General features: G+C 45.0%; 1 protein-coding gene across 2 annotated transcripts in view; it reads left to right on the plus strand.

Moving 5' to 3' along the window:
• Window positions 1-21,914, plus strand: part of LOC142210791 (perilipin-2-like) — a 118,621-nt gene extending 96,707 nt beyond the window's left edge. Inside the window, exons 1-8 of one of the 2 annotated variants that reach the window (XM_075280217.1) lie at window positions 17,610-17,645; window positions 17,713-17,759; window positions 18,706-18,901; window positions 19,480-19,562; window positions 19,662-19,914; window positions 20,229-20,413; window positions 21,065-21,193; window positions 21,270-21,914. In XM_075280217.1, coding sequence (XP_075136318.1) covers window positions 17,730-17,759; window positions 18,706-18,901; window positions 19,480-19,562; window positions 19,662-19,914; window positions 20,229-20,413; window positions 21,065-21,193; window positions 21,270-21,647 — 1,254 coding nt within the window. In that variant the 5' untranslated portion in view covers window positions 17,610-17,645; window positions 17,713-17,729 and the 3' untranslated portion in view covers window positions 21,648-21,914. Of the gene's footprint in view, window positions 1-17,609; window positions 17,646-17,712; window positions 17,760-18,705; window positions 18,902-19,479; window positions 19,563-19,661; window positions 19,915-20,228; window positions 20,414-21,064; window positions 21,194-21,269 lie in introns of those variants that run through there. The other variant, XM_075280225.1, reaches the window with a different exon arrangement.
• The last annotated feature ends 520 nt before the right edge of the window (window positions 21,915-22,434 follow it).

Below are 22,434 nucleotides of genomic sequence, written 5' to 3' on the forward strand. Positions count from 1 at the left end.
CCTTGGAATCTCCTATTGTTGAAGAGGAAATTTCTTTAGCTATCTCCAGTATGGCAACGGGTAAGGCCCCAGGCCCAGACGGCCTTACCTTGGTATACTATAAGAAACTTGGCCCTGAACTCCGCCCCAGACTGTTGAAAGTTTTCAATTCTCTCACCGATGGCTTGGCCCTTTGTCATGACTCCCTGTGTGCTCACATAGCGGTTATCCCCAAACCCGGAAAGGACCCTCTTCTGTGCTCTAACTACCGCCCCATTTCGCTAATCAATGTTGACCTAAAAATTTTAGCCAAGATCCTTGCGACGCGTTTATCGCCCTTGTTAGGAAATATTGTTCACCCGGATCAAGCTGGATTTTTACCCGGCCGTGAGGCTCGAGATAATACTACCAAAGCTATCAACCTCATGTATGGGGCTAAACAATCGGGCTCTCCTCTCATGCTTCTTTCAACTGACGCTGAGAAAGCCTTCGACAGGGTCAACTGGCGGTTCATGGAAGAGACCCTGTTACATATTGGTCTTGGAAATCGCATGATGAGTTGGATCATGGCTCTATACTCTCTCCCTACAGCGATGGTTAGGGTGAACGGTTTATTGTCCCAGTCCTTCCCTATCCGAAATGGCACTAGGCAAGGATGCCCCCTCTCGCCTCTCATTTTCGTCCTGACTCTTGAACCCTTCCTCCGCCAGGTTCGAGCCGACCCGAACATCTCAGGCACTGCTCATTCTTCCTGTTTATACAAAGTGGCGGCTTATGCAGACGACTTGCTCTTTTTTCTCTCCTCCCCTCATGTTTCTCTTCCAGCTCTGATGTCTGCCTTTCAGGTTTACTCGACCCTTTCGAATTTTAAAATCAACTTTTCGAAGTCGGAAGCCCTTAATGTGACCCTTTCCTCCTCGGCGGCCACCTCCTTGAGTCAATCTTTCCCTTTTCATTGGGCCCCCACTTCTCTCAAATATTTAGGGGTTTATCTTACTCCGGACCCGAAAGATCTCTTTCGTTGCAACTTCCCCCCACTTCTGGCGTCTATCAGGGCTGATTGTACTCGATGGTCCGCTGGAGCCTTTACTTGGTTCGGGAGATGCGCGATTTTTAAAATGAACATTCTCCTTCGTCTTCTCTACTTGATGCAGACGCTTCCCATTCACATCCCTCTGTCTTTTCTTAGATCCCTCACTTCCGTCCAACTGAAGTTCATCTGGTCGGGCAGACCCGCCAGAGTGAGCAAGGCTTTTCTCTTTCGTCCCAAGAGTTGCGGTGGTTTATCGCTTCCGGACCTGAAGTCCTATTACTTGGCTACCCACCTGACTCGTGTCGTGGACTGGTGTAGGCATGCTGTTTCTAAACCTTGGGTCTACATCGAACAGGCATTCTCTCCGATCCCTTTGCAGGTTGCCCCATGGTTGGACTCCTCCTCATTGTCATCTCTCTTTTCTCACCCTACCCTTGGTCCCACACTTCGGATTTGCTCCAGAGGCCTTGTTCGCTCCACTCTCCTCCCTAAGGATTCCGCTCTTTTTCCAGTGCTGGGCAATCCTGCCTTTCCACCTGGAATGTTTGACCGAGTTTTTCGTAATTGGCGCCGTCATGGGATTTTTCGTGCCTGTCACTTCCAGGACGCAGGGGGATGGACTACACTTCTGAATTCCCAGGCCTCTTCTGAGCTGCCCCCTTTGGATGCTTGGCGGGGGATGCAACTTCGTCACTTTTTACATTCTCTCCCTGCTCCTGCAGAGTTCCGCGTCGAACCTACCCCCTTGGAGAAGATTTGTGTTGGTGCTGGCCCCCTTCGCCACTCCCTCTCGCTCACTTACCGGATCCTGGTTGAACCTCCGGAGGATTTTGTTCCACCGTTCTTGCTGAAATGGGAATCTGATTTGTCCCTTTCCCTCTCTCAGGAGCAGCGTAGGCGCATTTTTCGCCTTTCTCATACTGCTTCCATCAGCTCTCTCCACCAGGAGGCCAGCTACAAAATCTTGTCCCGATGGTATAGGGTTCCTACGAGACTCCATGCTATGTTTCCTCAGGTCTCCCCATTATGTTGGCGCTGTGGCGACGAGGAAGGCACGCTGCTACACATTTTTTGGTCCTGTCCTGCCCTTTCGTCCTTCTGGGAGGGGGTCAAGCGGATAACCCTCCAGCTTACTGAAACTTCTCACCATTTGGGCCCTGCCCTGTTCCTCCTTAATCATTGTGAGTCTTCTGTAAAGGTCTTTAAGCGTTCCCTACTTAGATTCCTGATCCTCGCTGCCCGGGCTTGTATCCCCCTTTTTTGGAAACGAGTGGATCCTCCTCCTCTCTCCCTCTGGATTTCGAAGGTCAACGAGATAATGCGCATGGAAAATCTCACGTCTTTCCTTCATGGCACGACTGAGGCGTACATCAAAACCTGGTTCTACTGGTTCAGGTTTCAACAGTCTGCAGAGTACCGGACGCTTCTGGGCTCTGACCCCTCCTCTGATTGATACTCTTGTTGTTCGTATCAGGTATTTGACCAGTGGTTGCTCCCGAGCCCTTCCCAACTGGCTGTGGTATGGATGACCTGACGAGCGCTCTCACTGGTTTCCTGACTGCTCACACTCACCCCTACCTACCCTTTCACCCCCCAAATTTAGTCCTCTCCCCCACTCATCTGTCCCACTAACCCCTCCCTCCTCCCCCCCCCCCCTTTTTTTCCTTTTTCTTTTTTTTTCTATGTTGCTTTCTTTGTCTTTAATTTTTTATTTTTTATTCTTCTATGATTGTATTTTGTGTTGCACTGTGTGCTTTTTCTGTTCGCAGGGCGGGTGTTCGCCTTGTAACTTGTAATTGTTTTTTCTTTTCTTATTGTTTAAAAAAAAATTTCAATAAAAAATTTGAGTTACAAAAAAAGTCATGTGTATTTGATTTGGCTAATTAAAAATTCCACTTGTCCTACCAGCACACAGGGGCAGAACATTTTATTATTATTATTGTTTATTTATATAGCACCATTAATTCCATGGTGCTTTACATTTGGGGGTTACATACAGTACACAAAATATAGAGGCAGATATAAAACTAATAGTGACTGACTGGCACAGTGGGGTAGAGGGCCCTACCCGCAAGGGCTTACAATCTATGAGAAATACCCCGTATTGTGCTGCTGTTGGGACTAAGGGAAAACAGATTATCTACATAATCATCCATTATACCCAGGATAGCCCACTTAATAGGTTTTAGAGTGCTTGTCGCTGATGATATTAAGTGGGTACAATGTATTGGCCACCGAAATGGCATATATCTTTAAAAATTTTCACTTTGTACATTAATTTTCAGGAAGCACTCTCAGGCTCAAAATGATAATACCCCTTGATAAATTCCTTGAGGGGTGCAGTTTCTAAAATGAAGTCATTTTTTAAGGGTTTCCATTTTACTGGTACATTAGGGGCTCTGCAAATATGACATGGCACCGCAAAACTATTCCAGCAAAATCTGCCCTCCAAAATCAAATAGTGTTCTTTCCATTGTGAGCCCCACCATGTACCCATACAGCAAATTATAACCAAATATTGAGTACTAGCTTTTACCCGCGACTTCGTCTGCGGTGATTTGAGAATTGGGTGGACACAGACGTGTGAAACTGTAAAAGTGCTTTAAAAAGTTTGGTGGGCTAGCAAATGTGATGTGATGTGTTGTATTGTGTATGTCGTGATACAGACAATGTGATGTGTTGTATTGTGTCAGACAATGTGATGCGTTGTATTGTGTATGTCGTGATACAGACAATGTGATGTGTTGTATTGTGTATGTCGTGATACAGACAATGTGATGTGTTGTATTGTGTATGTCGTGATACAGACAATGTGATGAGTTGTATTGTGTATGTCGTGATACAGACAATGTGATGTGTTGTATTGTGTCAGACAATGTGATGTGTTGTATTGTGTCAGACAATGTGATGTGTTGTATTGTGTATGTCGTGATACAGACAATGTGATGTGTTGTATTGTGTCAGACAATGTGATGTGTTGTATTGTGTATGTCGTGATACAGACAATGTGATGTGTTGTATTGTGTCAGACAATGTGATGCGTTGTATTGTGTATGTCGTGATACAATGTGATGTGTTGTATTGTGTATGTCGTGATACAGACAATGTGATGTGTTGTATTGTGTATGTCGTGATACAGACAATGTGATGAGTTGTATTGTGTATGTCGTGATACAGACAATGTGATGTGTTGTATTGTGTCAGACAATGTGATGTGTTGTATTGTGTCAGACAATGTGATGTGTTGTATTGTGTATGTCGTGATACAGACAATGTGATGTGTTGTATTGTGTCAGACAATGTGATGTGTTGTATTGTGTATGTCGTGATACAGACAATGTGATGTGTTGTATTGTGTCAGACAATGTGATGTGTTGTATTGTGTCAGACAATGTGATGTGTTGTATTGTGTATGTCGTGATACAGACAATGTGATGTGTTGTATTGTGTCAGACAATGTGATGTGTTGTATTGTGTATGTCGTGATACAATGTTATGTGTTGTATTGTGTCAGACAATGTGATGTGTTGTATTGTGTATGTCGTGATACAGACAATGTATAGTGGAAAGCTATATGTAAATGTGAGTGAGTAGAGTGAGGGCTACTCCTGAGGTGAGAGTAAGGAGTGTGCAGGCAGGTTGAGGCAGGAAATGCCAGGCAGTGTGTGTGAGTCTATAGCTGGGGCTAGGAGTCCTGCTTTTGTGAGTCTCCTGCTAGGAAGCCATGTTGTTTAGTGGCACCAAAAGTAGCCTGTGACTCAATCCTAAGGGAAAACTATGTTTGTGGAAAATTGCACGCAAATCCGTCCAGGCGTTTTAGCGTGATTGAGGAACAAACATCCAAACTCACAAACATCCAAACATCCAAACTTTCACATTTATAATATTAGTAGGATTACTGTGTTCAGGAGAAATTGTGTAACAAACCTTGGGAAGTTTTGTCTACTTTATCCTCTTATAAAAATAAAAATTTTGGGACCAAATTGATGGTTTATTGGAAAAGAATGTAATTTTTCATTTTCACATCCCAATGTTAATAAAATCTGTGAAACTGCTGTAGGATCAAAATGCTCATTATATCCCTTGATATGTTCTATGAGGGATTTAGTTTGCAAAACGGGGTTATTTTTGATGGTTTCCATTGTATTGGTATTCTAGGGCCTCTGCAAATGCGAGATCGTACCCAAAAACTATTCCAGAAAAATCTGCTTTCCTAAAAGTTGGGGCAACATGGTGGCTCACTCTTCACAGGGGTATAGTACAACCACTATTTCAGTATTGTCACAGCCTGGCTGACTGGTCTAAAGATTAATGTATTTCAATAAAATATATAACTTTTATTATTTGCCACTTAGGCTAAAAACGTCTAAACACATTACAACATAAACACCCTTATAGGTTAAAGTTGCACAGCTAAATATGCTGACGTGCCCTCCCTTAGGACAATTCACAATATTTGCACTATGTGGGTGATAAGGTGCCGTTCACACATAGATGTTAAGTTGCACAGCTAAATATGTTAACGTGCCCTCCCTTAGGACAATGCATTGTATTTGCACTATGTGGATGATAAGGTGCCATTCACACATAGATGTCTACCCACATCGATTGTTCAAGGGATTAACGTATCCTCAGCTAATAACTGTGTAAGCCGTGCACACTAAATAACCCTTGGGTGGCTAATCAAATAAGATCAAAAGGTGCTATACAGAGATAGTGTGGAGCAAACGATACTTCCTCTGTCCTAATTGAACTCTGCCTTATATCTGTGTGATAGCAGCCTCATAGCATTGTTTCCCTATTAGTGGAGTGGGACTATTATTTAACAATACAACAATTCGTTACACTGTACTAAACAGCAGCAGTCTCGGCAGTGTCAGCTGTATCAACACTATCTTTAAACTCCTATAGCCACTAGACACCCCTTAGAAGCTGGATCCTGATACACAGACCCTAGTGCTGCCGGAGTGCTAGCTAGGATACAAACAGACTATCTATACAATTATGCTCTACGCGTTACGCCTGTACTGAAACAGGCTCATCAGGAGCTAGATATATGATGTATAAAAGATAAAGCAATATAATCGGTGTGCAGTAAAAACTGCAATTCTTGAGGCACCGATGGTGTGCCCCAATACTTAGAATGTCTGACGTCTTGCCTGAGCTCACACACAACTATATAGTGTGGAACGTCTGAAGGACCCGCCTCCCTATCGCCACCCACTGGATGAATAACCAATGACAGTTCATTAACTCATCCAGCCCCTCGGCTCCCATCCAGGGGCGTTCCTCTGTCACATACACATCAGCTGATCTGGTAGGTCACATGATCATCCTTCAAAATATTCCAGACGATCAGCCATATCAAGTAGTTTTTTCAAAACACAATCAGGTAAGTAAATAAGGAGGTGGGGACCTGATCTAGGACCTGGATATTCCAACTGTTATGCCCCCATGAGTGTAGCACAGTTATCAGATGTAGATCAGAACTCATGCTGACTGCCAGCCCTTTCCATCATGAGCGCCATATATGTAAACACCATGTCATCATTAGGTGCATTCTATCTGCATGATGTCATTCCTCCCCTACATAGTAAGTTGTTCCTTACATACATGCATACCGACCTATGCTGATTTTATCGCCGTTCAATGAATGGCACGAATGATATGCTGTCATTTAACCCTTTCGGTTTTACACTGTCAATTCGGAATATCCATTCTGCTTCCTTCCTGAGTATCAGGTTATCCCAATCTCCCCCCCGCTCCGGTCTACGAATCAATTCAATGCCCTGAAATTTCAGAAATCGCGTGTCCCCCCCATGTTTCTCCCAAAAATGTACACTAACCGATGTTTCATCTCCCCTATTGATGTTGCCTACGTGATCTAAAATCCTGCGGCGGAACTCTCTTCGTGTCTTCCCTACATAATTCATGGGGCAAGGACAGGATGCCACATAAACAACCCCAGTAGATCGACAGTTGATAAAATCATAAATCCTGAATCTCTCTCCCTTTGTTGCCGCTACCACCTCTTTGCCATTTCTTATGTAATCGCAGGCCCGACAGTTTCCACATCTAAAGGTGCCACTGGGGAGATTTCTACCCAGCCACGTTTCGTTTCTTACTGGTTCAAGGTGACTATGAACCAACCTATCCCCAATATTGCGGCCCCGTCTATATGTTATAGATGGATAAGGTGTAACATTGTCCGCCACATATGGATCACTCAATAAAATGTTCCAGTACGTCTGCAATATGCCGGCAACCATTTTCGCACCCCGATCATATGTCCCGATTAGTCTGATCACATCATTCTTCGGAGCCTTGACTTTGGGGACAAGTAGACTAGTCCGCTCACAATTCTGTGCATATTCCCTGGCATTTCTGATCACTTGGGGTGGGTAACCCCTTCTCCTGAACCTCTGTTCCAACCTCCCAGACTCAATTTGATATTCTGCATCTGTTGAACAGTTTCTGCGTACCCGCAGAAACTGTCCCTTGGGAATCCCCTTGCGTAATTTTTCTGGGTGTGCGCTCTCCCAGCTCAGGAGATTATTTGTCGCCGTCTCTTTGCGGTGTAAGGTAGTTGTAACATTACCTGTCATTCCAATCCTGATTTTAATATCCAAGAACGCAATTTCGGTGTCACTGATCTCAGCCGTGAACCTAAGGTTCAAATCATTGATATTCAGAATGTTCACAAAATCCCAGAATTGTCCTGCTGTCCCTGTCCACACTATCAAGATGTCATCTATGTATCGGAGCCATAGGAGGATGTACTTAGTCCATTCCTCCCATGACTCCGAGAAGACGTGACGCTCCTGCCAATACCCCAAGTACAAATTGGCGTAAGTAGGCGCTGCGGGACTGCCCATGGCCGACCCCCGCGTTTGATGATAGATACGCACATCAAATGTGAACACGTTCCTACCAAGGATGAACTTCAACAGCTTGGTGACAAACTCGTTATGTCCCCTCATATGGTTTTCCCTTTTTGCCAGATAAAATTCCACCGCCATATAGCCCAAATGATGTGGAATAGAACTGTACAGGGCCTCCACGTCTAGACTGGCTAAAAAGGTGCCCTCTTCTAACTGAACTCCCTCAAGGTGCCTAAGGACGTCCATCGTATCTCGGACATACGACGGCAGGGCGAGAACAAAAGGTCGTAAAATTTCATCAATATATGTACTCGCCCCTTCTGATAGGCCGCCGATGCCCGAGACGATTGGACGTCCCTTTAATGGTGGATACCCCTTATGCACCTTGGGGAGACAGTAGAAGGTAGCTAGACGTGGAGACCCTGGGAGCATGTATTCAAATTCTCTCCTAGAGATGAGACCCTCATTCATCCCTCCAGTTAAGATGTCATATAGTTCTCTAGAATATGCAGGGGTGGGGTCATGGGGCAAAACCGTATAATTCTCATGCACAGATAAAATATCCATGCACATCTGTACATATTTGTCCCGATCCATTAAAACAATATTGCCCCCCTTGTCGGAGGGCTTGATGACTACTGATCTCTCCTTCTCTAATTTAATGAGCGCTTCCATTTCGGTATGGTCGAGGTTATTAAATCCGTGTCGTGGGATTTGCATGGTTGACAATCTGTCAATCACCATTTTTTCAAACACATCTATCATAGAGGTGTCACAAGGCGGGGGTGTGGCCGTGCTCCTGAGTCTCAAATCAGTGAAAGGACCCGGGCCGATATTACCCTCACCCTCCTCTAGCAACCCTTCCAATACCTCCAACCCTACCAGGTCAGTGACCTCCAAACCCAACGACACAGCTCTTCTCTCCTGGACCAACTTCATATATTTGCCCCACCGCAATTTCCTAGTAAATAGTGCAATATCTTTGATCCATGAGAATAACTTAATTCTAGTCACTGGGACAAATGAAAGACCCCTAGATAATAATGAGAGCTCTGAATCGGACAACATACAGGTAGATAGATTAATAATCTTTAATTTGTCATCAGGTAACACCTCTCTAGGTATTCCCTGTCCACAATCTGTTGTTGTTGTATGATCTTGGGGACTAATATCCGAAACAATTTTCTGCATTGTCGTGACACCTTCTACCTCAATTCCTGACACTGATAGATGTTCATCAGTACATCCTGTGCTTATGGTTGGTTTTGACCTCGTAACATGTATTGGGATATCGGTGATCCCTTGGATAAAAAACCACCTCCAACTGCTCCCATATTTCTGCTAGTGGAGGGTTCACCCACTGCCCCTCTATCCTTCTGGTACCGGCCCTTATTGCTGAGGATAGGGTTCTTCGTTTTAGATCTCACGACCCCATCCCCACTTTTAGCATTAACAGGTCTAATTGTTCTCTCTGTTCTATCATTATCTGACATATCACAGTCAGACGATGAGATATCGCTAGCCATATGGATGGTGCTAAGACCAATATATGCTCGATTCTCCCGAAATTCCGCCAGGTCCCTTTGAAACTGCTGGTGCTTTCTCGGTTTAATAAAGAAAGTGTACTTCTCAATATTAACCTGCAGCTCCTTTTCCTTCCTAGCAAAATCTGGATCACTGGAGAAAGTTTTGGCCTTATCTATCACCTCCTTGAGCGTCACTGAGCATTTGCTTAGATTGATTTTTTCTTCCTCCAGCAATAGCCCAATGAGTCGTAGAGAAGACTCTGTTATCTCCTTTTCCCACTGTGAGCATAACCCAACTGATCTGGCCCTTCTAGATGGCTGAACTGGATTTCTTAAGCCACGAGGAATGATTTTATTATCAAGATAATTTGTGAGGCCCTGCACCTCCCACCATGTACGCACATATTCTCTATATATTTTTGTCAGGTGTTTAAAGGTTTCTTTCATGGATCCCATTTGATCCACCTGTGAAAATTCTCTATCTGAAAAAACTACTCTCGCTTCTTCCATCCATTTCACTGAACCAGTAAGAAACGAAACGTGGCTGGGTAGAAATCTCCCCAGTGGCACCTTTAGATGTGGAAACTGTCGGGCCTGCGATTACATAAGAAATGGCAAAGAGGTGGTAGCGGCAACAAAGGGAGAGAGATTCAGGATTTATGATTTTATCAACTGTCGATCTACTGGGGTTGTTTATGTGGCATCCTGTCCTTGCCCCATGAATTATGTAGGGAAGACACGAAGAGAGTTCCGCCGCAGGATTTTAGATCACGTAGGCAACATCAATAGGGGAGATGAAACATCGGTTAGTGTACATTTTTGGGAGAAACATGGGGGGGACACGCGATTTCTGAAATTTCAGGGCATTGAATTGATTCGTAGACCGGAGCGGGGGGGAGATTGGGATAACCTGATACTCAGGAAGGAAGCAGAATGGATATTCCGAATTGACAGTGTAAAACCGAAAGGGTTAAATGACAGCATATCATTCGTGCCATTCATTGAACGGCGATAAAATCAGCATAGGTCGGTATGCATGTATGTAAGGAACAACTTACTATGTAGGGGAGGAATGACATCATGCAGATAGAATGCACCTAATGATGACATGGTGTTTACATATATGGCGCTCATGATGGAAAGGGCTGGCAGTCAGCATGAGTTCTGATCTACATCTGATAACTGTGCTACACTCATGGGGGCATAACAGTTGGAATATCCAGGTCCTAGATCAGGTCCCCACCTCCTTATTTACTTACCTGATTGTGTTTTGAAAAAACTACTTGATATGGCTGATCGTCTGGAATATTTTGAAGGATGATCATGTGACCTACCAGATCAGCTGATGTGTATGTGACAGAGGAACGCCCCTGGATGGGAGCCGAGGGGCTGGATGAGTTAATGAACTGTCATTGGTTATTCATCCAGTGGGTGGCGATAGGGAGGCGGGTCCTTCAGACGTTCCACACTATATAGTTGTGTGTGAGCTCAGGCAAGACGTCAGACATTCTAAGTATTGGGGCACACCATCGGTGCCTCAAGAATTGCAGTTTTTACTGCACACCGATTATATTGCTTTATCTTTTATACATCATATATCTAGCTCCTGATGAGCCTGTTTCAGTACAGGCGTAACGCGTAGAGCATAATTGTATAGATAGTCTGTTTGTATCCTAGCTAGCACTCCGGCAGCACTAGGGTCTGTGTATCAGGATCCAGCTTCTAAGGGGTGTCTAGTGGCTATAGGAGTTTAAAGATAGTGTTGATACAGCTGACACTGCCGAGACTGCTGCTGTTTAGTACAGTGTAACGAATTGTTGTATTGTTAAATAATAGTCCCACTCCACTAATAGGGAAACAATGCTATGAGGCTGCTATCACACAGATATAAGGCAGAGTTCAATTAGGACAGAGGAAGTATCGTTTGCTCCACACTATCTCTGTATAGCACCTTTTGATCTTATTTGATTAGCCACCCAAGGGTTATTTAGTGTGCACGGCTTACACAGTTATTAGCTGAGGATACCTTAATCCCTTGAACAATCGATGTGGGTAGACATCTATGTGTGAACGGCACCTTATCATCCACATAGTGCAAATACAATGAATTGTCCTAAGGGAGGGCACGTTAACATATTTAGCTGTGCAACTTAACATCTATGTGTGAACGGCACCTTATCACCCACATAGTGCAAATATTGTGAATTGTCCTTAGGGAGGGCACGTCAGCATATTTAGCTGTGCAACTTTAACCTATAAGGGTGTTTATGTTGTAATGTGTTTAGACGTTTTTAGCCTAAGTGGCAAATAATAAAAGTTATATATTTTATTGAAATACATTAATCTTTAGACCAGTCAGCCAGGCTGTGACAACATGGTGGCTCAGTGGTTAGCACTATAGCCTTGACGCGCTGCAGTCCTAGGTTCAAACCCTGCCAGAAACAACATCTGCAAGGAGTTTGTATGTTCTCCCTGTGTTTGTGTGGGTTTCCTCCCATTTAACAAAAGACATACTGATAGCAAAAAAAAAAAAAAAAGACATTGTGATCCCTATATGGGCCTCACAGTCTACATTAAAAAATAAATAAATCTGCTTTCCTAAAGTCAAATAGTACTCTTGCCATACCAAGTCCCACCATGTACCCATACAGAAACACAAAAGAAAGGCGAAGCACAGAAGAATGAAAGTTTATAAAATACCATACTTTATTGAAACATAATAAAAAACAACAGACAAGGGGGGACACAACACATGAGAATGAATAAGGGCCAAGGAGGAAGGTACAGGTGTACAATCGCAGTGCAACACCAGGGGTATAGGGATGAAAACATACACACATCAATGTCAATAAGTAGAAGTTGTCAGGGTCTGGGGTTGCTAGGTGGGGTGGCATAGACACACAAGTCCAGTTTCTTTTCGTCCAAAACAAAGGTAGAGTTTATTTTCACTCAAAAAGGTAGTATAGCAACAAAAGGAAACAATACAAAAATAAATACCTGCCCGGCTAGGCTCTAACTAAACATAGAATAGGTTATCTCACCTAGGATAACAGAAATCAAAAGCCAGTAGAATCATTCAGGACACAGCTCCAAAAATAGGACCTCTCTGTCAGTTCTCCAGCCAAGCTCTACCAAAGCGTTGCTGCTTCTTAAGCCTCCTTGACAAGGAGAATCTCTACAGCTGAGTCGCTGCTGGAACATTCCCAAAGTGTGGACTGGAGGGGGGTGTGGAATGACAGGTCCCACTACCAATCCTACCTGTCATTCCTAAAAATCCAACCCAGTAACTGGAACTTTGAAATAACCCTCAGCAGACAATAGTTATCTGCTGAGAAATGTCCTTCCTGGAGTTTTCTCATCTCACCCACCTTAGTAGTCTGGGTGAGATGTACACCCCCTCCATTACCTAAACAGGCATCAGCTTACAATGTACACTCACCGGCCACTTTATTAGGTACACCTGTCCAACTGCTCGTTAACACTTAATTTCTAATCAGCCAATCACATGGCGGCAACTCAGTGCATTTAGGCATGTAGACATGGTCAAGACAATCTCCTGCAGTTCAAACTGAGCATCAGTATGGGGAAGAAAGGTGATTTGAGTGCCTTTGAACGTGGCATGGTTGTTGGTGCCAGAAGGGCTGGTCTGAGTATTTCAGAAACTGCTGATCTACTGGGATTTTCACGCACAACCATCTCTAGGGTTTACAGAGAATGGTCCGAAAAAGAAAAAACATCCAGTGAGCGGCAGTTCTGTGGGCGGAAATGCGTTGTTGATGCCAGAGGTCAAAGGAGAATGGCCAGACTGGTTCGAGCTGATAGAAAGGCAACAGTGACTCAAATAGCCACCCGTTACAACCAAGGTAGCCAGAAGAGCATCTCTGAATGCACAGTACGTCGAACTTTGAGGCAGATGGGCTACAGCAGCAGAAGACCACATCGGGTGCCACTCCTTTCAGCTAAGAACAGGAAACTGAGGCTACAATTTGCACAAGCTCATCGAAATTGGACAATTGAAGATTGGAAAAACGTTGCCTGGTCTGATGAGTCTCGATTTCTGCTGCGACATTCGGATGGTAGGGTCAGAATTTGGCGTCAACAACATGAAAGCATGGATCCATCCTGCCTTGTATCGGTAACGGTCCAGGCTGGTGGTGGTGGTGTCATGGTGTGGGGAATATTTTCTTGGCACTCTTTGGGCCCCTTGGTACCAATTGAGCATCGTTGCAACGCCAAAGCCTACCTGAGTATTGTCAGTGGCGGATCCAGGGTTTGGGGGGCCCTGGGCAATTGACTTTGGCGGGGCCCTACTTACTGGGGGTCTCGCACTTCTAACCTGTACTTCCCAACTGTTGAAGACTAGAAAGAGGGAATAAACTTTTATGTTGACTCCACCCATTCTCATTCAATTTTCATGTGATTCCACACAGTATAATCCTCCTACAGTCACCCGTAAATTATATCTCCCCCCCATTTTCATATACACCCTTCATCTACCTCTAGTTTCATGTCCCCCCCTCTATCTCTGTCCCCAGTTTCATGCCATTCTCCCCCTTTATCTGCCCACAGTTTCATTTCCCCCCCCCGTCTCTGCCCCAGTGTCATGCCGTTCTCCCCCCTTCATCTGCCCCAGTGTCATGCCGTTCCCCCCCTTCATCTGCCCCAATGTCATGCCATCCCCCCCCTTCATCTGCCCTAGTGTCATGCCGTTCTCCCCCTCCATCTGCCCCAGTGTCATGCTGTTCTCCCCCCCTTCATCTGCCCCAGTGTCATGCCATTCTCCCCCCTCCATCTGCCCCAGTGTCATTCTGTTCTTCCCCCCTTCATCTGCCCCAGTGTCATGCCATTCTCCCCCCTCCATCTGCCCCATTGTCATGCTGTTCTCTCCCCCTCTATCTGCCCCAGTGTCATGCCATTCTCCCCCCTCCATCTGCCCCAGTGTCATGCTGTTCTCCCCCCTTCATCTGCCCCAGTGCCATGCCATTCTCCCCCCTCCATCTGCCCCAGTGTCATGCCATTCTCCCCCCTCCATCTGCCCCAGTGTCATGCCATTCTCCCCCCTTCATCTGCCCTAGTGTCATGCCGTTCTCCCTCCTCCATCTGCCCCAGTGCCATGCCATTATCCTCCCTCCATCTGCCCCAGTGTCATGCCGTTCTCCCCCCTCCATCTGCCCCAGTGTCATGTCGTTCTCCCTCCTCCATCTGCCCCAGTGCCATGCCGTTCTCCCTCCTCCATCTGCCCCATTGCCATGCCGTTCTCCCTCCTCCATCTGCCCCAGTGCCATGCTGTTCTCCCACTCCATCTGCCCCAGTGTCAAGCCGTTCTCACTCACACACACTCACACACACACTCACCATTCCTCGTTCCCTCGCAGCTCTCCCTCATACACATATTGTAGCCGCGATGTGATGACGTCATCACATCGCGGCTACAAATGCCGGAGGCCGGAGCTCAGCGTTAAAGCCGGAGCTGAGCTGTGACAGCTCCGGCTTTAAACGCCTATGTATTTCATCCCATCGGCGTCCTACCGCCGATGAGATGAAATACATAGGCGTTTAAAGCAGGAGCTGTGAGCTCAGCTCCTGCTTTAACGCTGAGCTCTGTTGGAGTCGGGACATGCCGACCGGGACCATTTTGTTAGGTCCCGGCCGCGCCGCGGGGCCCCGCTAAGCGCGGGGCCCCGGGCGGTTGCCCTGCTCGCCCGGCCCTGGATCCGCCCCTGAGTATTGTTGCTGACCATGTCCATCCCTTTATGACCACAATATACCCAACATCTGATGGCTACTTTCAGCAGGATAATGCGCCATGTCATAAAGCTGGAATCATCTCAGACTGGTTTCTTGAACATGACAATGAGTTCACTGTACTCCAATGGCCTCCACAGTCACCAGATCTCAATCCAATAGAGCATCTTTGGGATGTGGTGGAACGGGAGATTCGCATCATGGATGTGCAGCCGACAAATCTGCGGCAACTGTGTGATGCCATCATGTCAATATGGACCAAAATCTCTGAGGAATGCTTCCAGCACCTTGTTGAATCTATGCCACGAAGAATTGAGGCAGTTCTGAAGGCAAAAGGGGGTCCAACCCGTTACTAGCATGGTGTACCTAATAAAGTGGCCGGTGAGTGTATATCAAAAAAGTATTATGAAAGTATACAAACAATTAGAACAAGAATCTATATGTGTGTAAATAATGTTATCCCATAATAACAATAGTAGCATGTAAGCCAGAAAGGGTGACCCAGTCTCACATCCTAACAGCAGCTGCACATCCAGGAAGAGAGAGAGGTAGTATAAGTGTAAACATATAGCATTACATACCCATGGTGCATCCAGGCACTGTACCTACAACCAGCAGAAGACCCACCCCGGCACACGTTTCAGCGTATGTGCCTTTGTCAAGAGGAATTTACATCAGTTCTTGAGAAGCAGCTTGAGACCAAGACTTTTCCTGATCCTGAACTTTCACTACCAGGTCTTGTACCACCTGAGTCAAACTCTGCATCTGATCCACTAGAGTTTGCATAGGCTCCATTACAGATCCCAAAACATTCCACGGAATGGAGTATCAGTTTGTTTTTTTTTGAGCTTTTGAGACCCCCAAGTATCATAATCGGAGCCTCAGGGGAGGTGAGGGAACATAATAAACAATGTTACTCACCTCCCCGGGATCTGAAGCAGATCTTAAGAAGCAGCTTGAGACCAAGACTTTTCCTGATCCTGAACTTTCACTACCAGGTCTTGTACCAGAGTCAAACTCTGCAGCTGATCCACTAGAGTTTGCATAAGCTCCATTATGGATCCCAAAAAATTCCACGGAATGGAGTATCAGGTTTTTTTGTTTGTTTTTTGTGGCTTTTGAGACCCCCAAGTATAACAATCAGAGCCTCAGGGGAGGTGAGGGAACATAATAAACAGTGTTACTAACCTCTCTGGGATCTGATGTTAATTCTAGAAGGCTTCGGGCCTGTATCGTAACATCCCAGGCGTCACGTGGTCTGGGATATTACCATACAGGCCCAAAGCCTGTGCTAGCATTCACAGGCTGGGGCTCCGATTATTGTACTCGGGGGGTCTGAAAATAATAATAGTGGTACTGGGGTTGCCACCTGGGTTCAGGCCTGCTCACAGACGCCCATCGTGTACTATAGTAGAGGGGGACGCGAGGGGAAGCAGTGAGCAGGCCCGGGCAGGTAGGTAAATAGGACGCTATGTGCTGGGGATACTCGACCAGGTAGCGGCCTATTATAAAACAAAAAGAAAAGGACGCTGCTTACCGACCTATCTGCTGCCTCTTCACTGCACCCGGCAATAAGACGTCTGCGTCTCAACCCATACAGTGTGATGAAGCCACCAGAGGTCTAAACCACCGCAGGAGAGGGCTGCTCAAGCATTATTGGAACTCAAATACAATACTACCTCCGGCATAAACGGGTTGGAAAGCGCCTACCCAGAATATAATGGGGTCTGCCAGGTTTCTGCCCATTTCATGCTGAAATCAGCTGAGAGAAGTCACGTGACCGCCGTCAGCAGGCCTCAAGAAAAGGTCCGGTGATGTCACATGTAGTGACATTGAAGGCCCTTTGCTAATAGTCCTCAGCAGTCACATGAAGCCACTGATTGGCCTCAGCGGTCCTCCGGAAGAGACCTGGGAGACGCTACCGGAGCAGAAGAACCAGGACACGCCGTAGGACACTGGAGCATCGGGGACAGGTGAGTATACATTTTATTTTTTTCAATGCCCCCGGCTGATGTAAACATTAAAAGGATTGCTCATTTATGTCTGGACAAGCCCTTTAAGCGTAATGGAGGACGCATGGTGCTATCCATTAAAAAGACATGTAGAACAAATAGTCACATCTACAAGCAGATCACATCTATCTCTGCTGTTGACACTGCAATAAAACATGAAGTTTTCAGGCTACTTCTGCCCACAAAGAGCAGCCATGATCCCGCTGTTTAGAACAGAACACATCGCTGACTAGTCGGACACACATAGTCTGTCATAGCCTTCACCTCTGACTGCCGCGCACGCTCCCATTGGCGCTCATTAGAGCCAACTACATGACGTCATGGAGCCGTCTCACCAGTCAGCTGACTGCGGGGCAGCGCCTAGTTAGGTGGGCGTGGCCAGCCGCCTATAAGTGCGCAGACTCCGTGCTAGGAGACATTCGCTCCTGGGTGTACTGGTGTTGTATAGAGACTTCTGAGGAGACACTCGGTGGGTGCTGCTGCCGCCTTATGTGGTTTCATCTCTTGTGTTTGACCCTGTGCTTTGGGTTTTGCAGGTTTTCTACGTAGCAGTATGGCTGAAACTGTGGAGCAGCAGCAACAGGTACGTCCTGAGCATTATGTAGTGGGTGATCCCTGAGGTGCAGGTGAGCCAGCTGTATAGTGTTATTACAGGGCATGCTATGATACACTAGGCATCAGCTTCTCTGTATTCTCTACCTGTGGTACTTCTATACTATGAAAGGATCTGGGCTACCTGTTATGGCATCAAGAAATGGCTACTAATGTATCATTCTCTATAGCTGAGGGGGTCTTGGCATTCTGATGATAGTTTGGCACTAGTTCTCTGGTGTGTTATTTATGACTGTATGGAGTCCTTACTACTTAAAGTGGTTCTGTGGTCCCCATAGGCTATAATGGGGTCTGCGTGGCTTCTGCTGGTTTGATACTGAAGCTGATGGAGAGAACTCCTCCTTGCAGGACATCTCTCTGCTGACTTAATGCAGAGTCTTGTATGGAGACTCCAGTGCAGATGTGAACCTAGCCTTAAGGTGTAGTAAATGCCGAGCACAATTGTGAGCTAGGCCTTCCAACCTCTCTACTTTGACCTTACAGCATTGCTTACCTGAATGCACTGAAAGGATATCCTCACACAGCATAACTTAGAGATCAATTTGTGCTAGTTCTCAGTTTCTAAACCTGACCTGAATTTGTTGCCTTTTCTCAGTGGGGGAGAGGAGAAAGGTGTACTGCTTAATCTTGCTTTCACTGCTTCCTACAGGGTGTATTTTGGCTCATGTGATTACAGGGATTTCCTAGGAGGACACACAGACTGTTTGCATTCAGTAGTAAAATAAGGCTATAGCATGTGTATTGTCTAGTGAAGGTCCAATGTGTCTCCACAGATCTTTACTGATGACCTAATGTAAGGCTAAGCCTTTTCACGGAAACCCTGAGGTTTCACTAATATACACTTCCAGATCTATCTTCATATACTATGGTTTAGGCATAGCACTTGTCAAGTACTTGTGTAACTTTTGTTTTCTTAGAATGTGGTGGTAAGGTTGATTAACCTCCCATTGGTGAGCTCAACTTATGATATGGTGTCATCTGCCTATGTGACCACCAAAGAGAACCATCCGTACCTGAAGTCTGTATGTGATGTTGCCGAGAAGAGCGTGAAAACGATCACATCTGTGGCAATGACCAGTGCCATGCCAATCCTACAGAAACTTGAGCCTCAAAGTATGTACTAAGTCAGTGCTAACTAAGGGGTTTGGGGGTTTAGTATTTTTAGTTCTGTGTCTTCCATACTTAGAAATGCAGCTTCCTCTAGACAACCTTATCTGATGAGAATACACTTGGCAATCTAGAGATATGGGTGGGGGAGGATCTGTTAATGTAGAAATTGCTCTAAAAAGAATCTGGCTTTTTTATAGCCCATACCATTACAAGCAATAAATGCTGTGCTTCTTGGTGTTGCTGTTCAGACTCTGTACTGTCAAGAGAGCAGTGTCAGTTGTGCAGTCATACCCTTTATCTGCTACTGCATTGACTGCAGAAATGGTGGTAGCTAGAGAAAATCCAACTGTACCATATGCTACCTGATGCTAGACCTGGAGGTGATGAAAGGTCCTGTAACTTTCCCTTGAAATGTGGGATTTGCTCTTAGATGTTTAGTTCATTCCCTCCTACCATAGTAAGTAGGTCAAATGTCATGCTACACAGTCCAAGCATTACTCACTACGACCTCTGCTGGCTTGTAGCATACTGATGACTGGGTTGCATCACAGAGGAAAAGCTAACTTTCTTTCTCCTCCTAGTTGCTCTGGCTAACAACATTGCCTGTGTTGGGCTGGATAAGATTGAAGAGAAGCTGCCTATTCTTTACCAGCCTTCTGAGAAGGTAGGTTCTAAAGTCATGTAATAAACCTATTCTGCAGTATGACTAGCTGAATGCATTACTCATGAGCTTATCTTGTCTAAAACTGTATTTCTGTTTTAGGTTGTGGCTAATGCCTCAGGAGTGGTTACTGGGGCCAAAGATGCTGTTGTTCAGAGTATCACCGGTGTAGTTGATAAAACCAAGGGAGCTGTGCAGGACAGTGTGGAGATGACTAAGGCTGTTGTAAATGGCAGCATTAACACTGTTCTTGGGAGCAATGTAGTGAAAATCGTGAGCAGTCGTGTAGCTAATGCACTAACCCAGTCTGAGACTCTTCTGGAACAATACTTGCCACCAACTGATGAAGAGTTAGGTAAGAAGGTGCAAGTCACTGTTGGGAGGTACCCATGGTATTTCTATTACAAAATCTTCAGGCTAAATAAAAAAAAAAAAAAAAAAAAAAAATATAGCTTCACTTTTAATGAGATTTGGATAAAAAAGGCGCTTTACCTTTTTTATCAATATCATTTAAAGTGAATTTTTATTTTTGATATTTAGTTTCTGTGAAGATTAGGTAAGAAGGTGCCTGCATGCTTAAAGCTGGATTATGTATGAGAAGGCCCTTTCCATAAATATTTGTACTTCCTTTTTGGGGCAAACCTACATGCATGAATCCTTATTTTCTAGCTAAGGAAGCGGCTAAAACAGAAGGCTTTGAGTTGTCCAAGGATAAGCCTAGCTATTATATTCGATTGGGATCCCTGTCTACCAAGGCGCGCAAGCGTGCTTATCAACAAGCTTTGACCCGGATCAAGGATGCTAAGTGCAGAAGTCAGGAAGCAATTGCTCAGCTTCAGAATACAGTTGATCTGGTTAGTAACCTATAACTAATAAATTTGTCATGCCAGCTTTCTCAGAAGCTCCTTAAACTGTAGTGGTATAACATTTTAACTTATGTGAATTTTTTTTTTTTTTTGTGCATGTGAGACTTACAATGCTCAAGTCAGAAGTAGACTTTCTCACTGACTCTCCACAGGCAGCCCACTACTTATCAGTGCCTTAATGATCCTGGCAACTGTCTTGGCTTTCAAGCCCCTTCTGCTTAATTTTTGTGTATACTAGGTCCACATGTTGCAAGTTTGCAGTGGGTTAACTGCTCACAGAATCACAGCAGCTAATATGCTGAGAATTACAGTAGCTTATGGAATTTTAAACATAATCCATGCACTGCAGTGTGCATTTTATGCTACAGCCACAGCAGTCGAATACTTGACAAAAGCCATCTGAATTTTCCTATAGGTGGTTCCATTGTAGGAGACATCAGCAGACTGATGCATGTAGCCCCCTACTTAGAATATTGGCATAGTTAATATCTCTCCATGCCAGAAGAGAAAAAGGAGGCTTCTACCAGATGTAAAAAAGTCACACCAAGCCATCTTTGGGGCACACCTTTTCTATGCATGCTTTTGCTTACAGTAGCCATATCCCATAAATGCTATATATAAATATTGCTGTTATCCTAGATTGAATATGCAAGAAGGAACATGAGTGGTGCTAATCAGAAAATCCATGATGCTCAGGAGAAGATCTACAACAAGTGGGTGGAGTGGACAAAAGGCACAGAACAAGAAACTAGTGGAGAAAGCCCTGAGGTAATGACATTACTATCAAATGTATACTAGGACCATCTTCAGGGTAGAAGCTTAACATGTCAATATCTCTTTACAGCAAATTGAATCCCGCACGCTAACTATTGCCCGGAATCTCTCTCAACAACTGCAAACCACATGTCTGTCTCTGGTCTCCAGCGTTCAAGGTCTCCCACAAAACATCCAGAACAAGGCTCAGAATGTTAGCGCCATGGCTGCAGACGTCTATCAAAACTTCCGTTCTGCCTCTTCCTTCAGAGAAATGTCAGACAGCCTCTTGGCCACCACTAGGGACCGGTTCACAAAAATGAAGGATTCTATGGATGAAATGATGGACTACTTTGTTAACAACACTACGCTAAGTTGGCTGGTAGGTCCTTTTTACCCACAGGTGGCTGATAGCAAAGATGGGGAGCCTAGAGTTGATGAGGGAGACTCTGCCAACCAAGAAGATTGAGGAGGAGGGAAATCTGTCAAAGCAACTTTGCACTTAATTGGCGAAATCTAGCTACACTTGTATTACTTTCCACCTTAATGTGAGGGACAGGAACGGTTACAAGAGGCCACATAATGGTTGTGGATGGGTTTTGTCTCAACATTGGACTTTGTCTTACTCTTGGGTGTCTGCGTATACTCACAAACTTTCCCTGACTGATACATGCATCAATGTGTAAACCGCACTATGTACACTGTCTACTGTTTGTATTTTTGTATTAATAAAATGTCTGCATCAACTTGTCAGTGTCTAAAGGTTTGTGTACATGCTGTGCAGCTACCAGGCCTTGTCTGGTTCTGACCAACTTTCACTTGCCTTATTGTGAATGTTTACCTGCAAAACTCCGTAAATGATGCTCCTACAGTAAGACAAACCCTACATATGAGGCCATCTCTACATGTAGTAGTATCTGGTGCCTCTTGGATTCTCACATGACCACTAGACATTCATATACACCAGTGACAGGAGTACTAAGCATCCGGGTAAAATGGTTCTCTCAATAGGATGTCACAAAAGTTTTGCTGTAATGGCTTATAACCTGAAGTGGTAAAATGCCCTGGTGATGGCGCACATCATTTGAACACTTAAAATGCCATAACCCTCATTAAGATTGTACTGGTTAGTTAAATACTTTTTTTTTTTTTTCTCTTCTGCTCAAACATGTAGCTGGGGACAAACTCCAGAAGCCAAAAATATACTTGAAGGGAGTTTCAAGCCCTCAGCTACTTTAAACCTCTCCCATAGTGCT

This window comes from Leptodactylus fuscus, chromosome 1 (assembly GCF_031893055.1).
Source record: "Leptodactylus fuscus isolate aLepFus1 chromosome 1, aLepFus1.hap2, whole genome shotgun sequence".
Lineage (NCBI taxonomy): Eukaryota > Metazoa > Chordata > Amphibia > Anura > Leptodactylidae > Leptodactylus > Leptodactylus fuscus.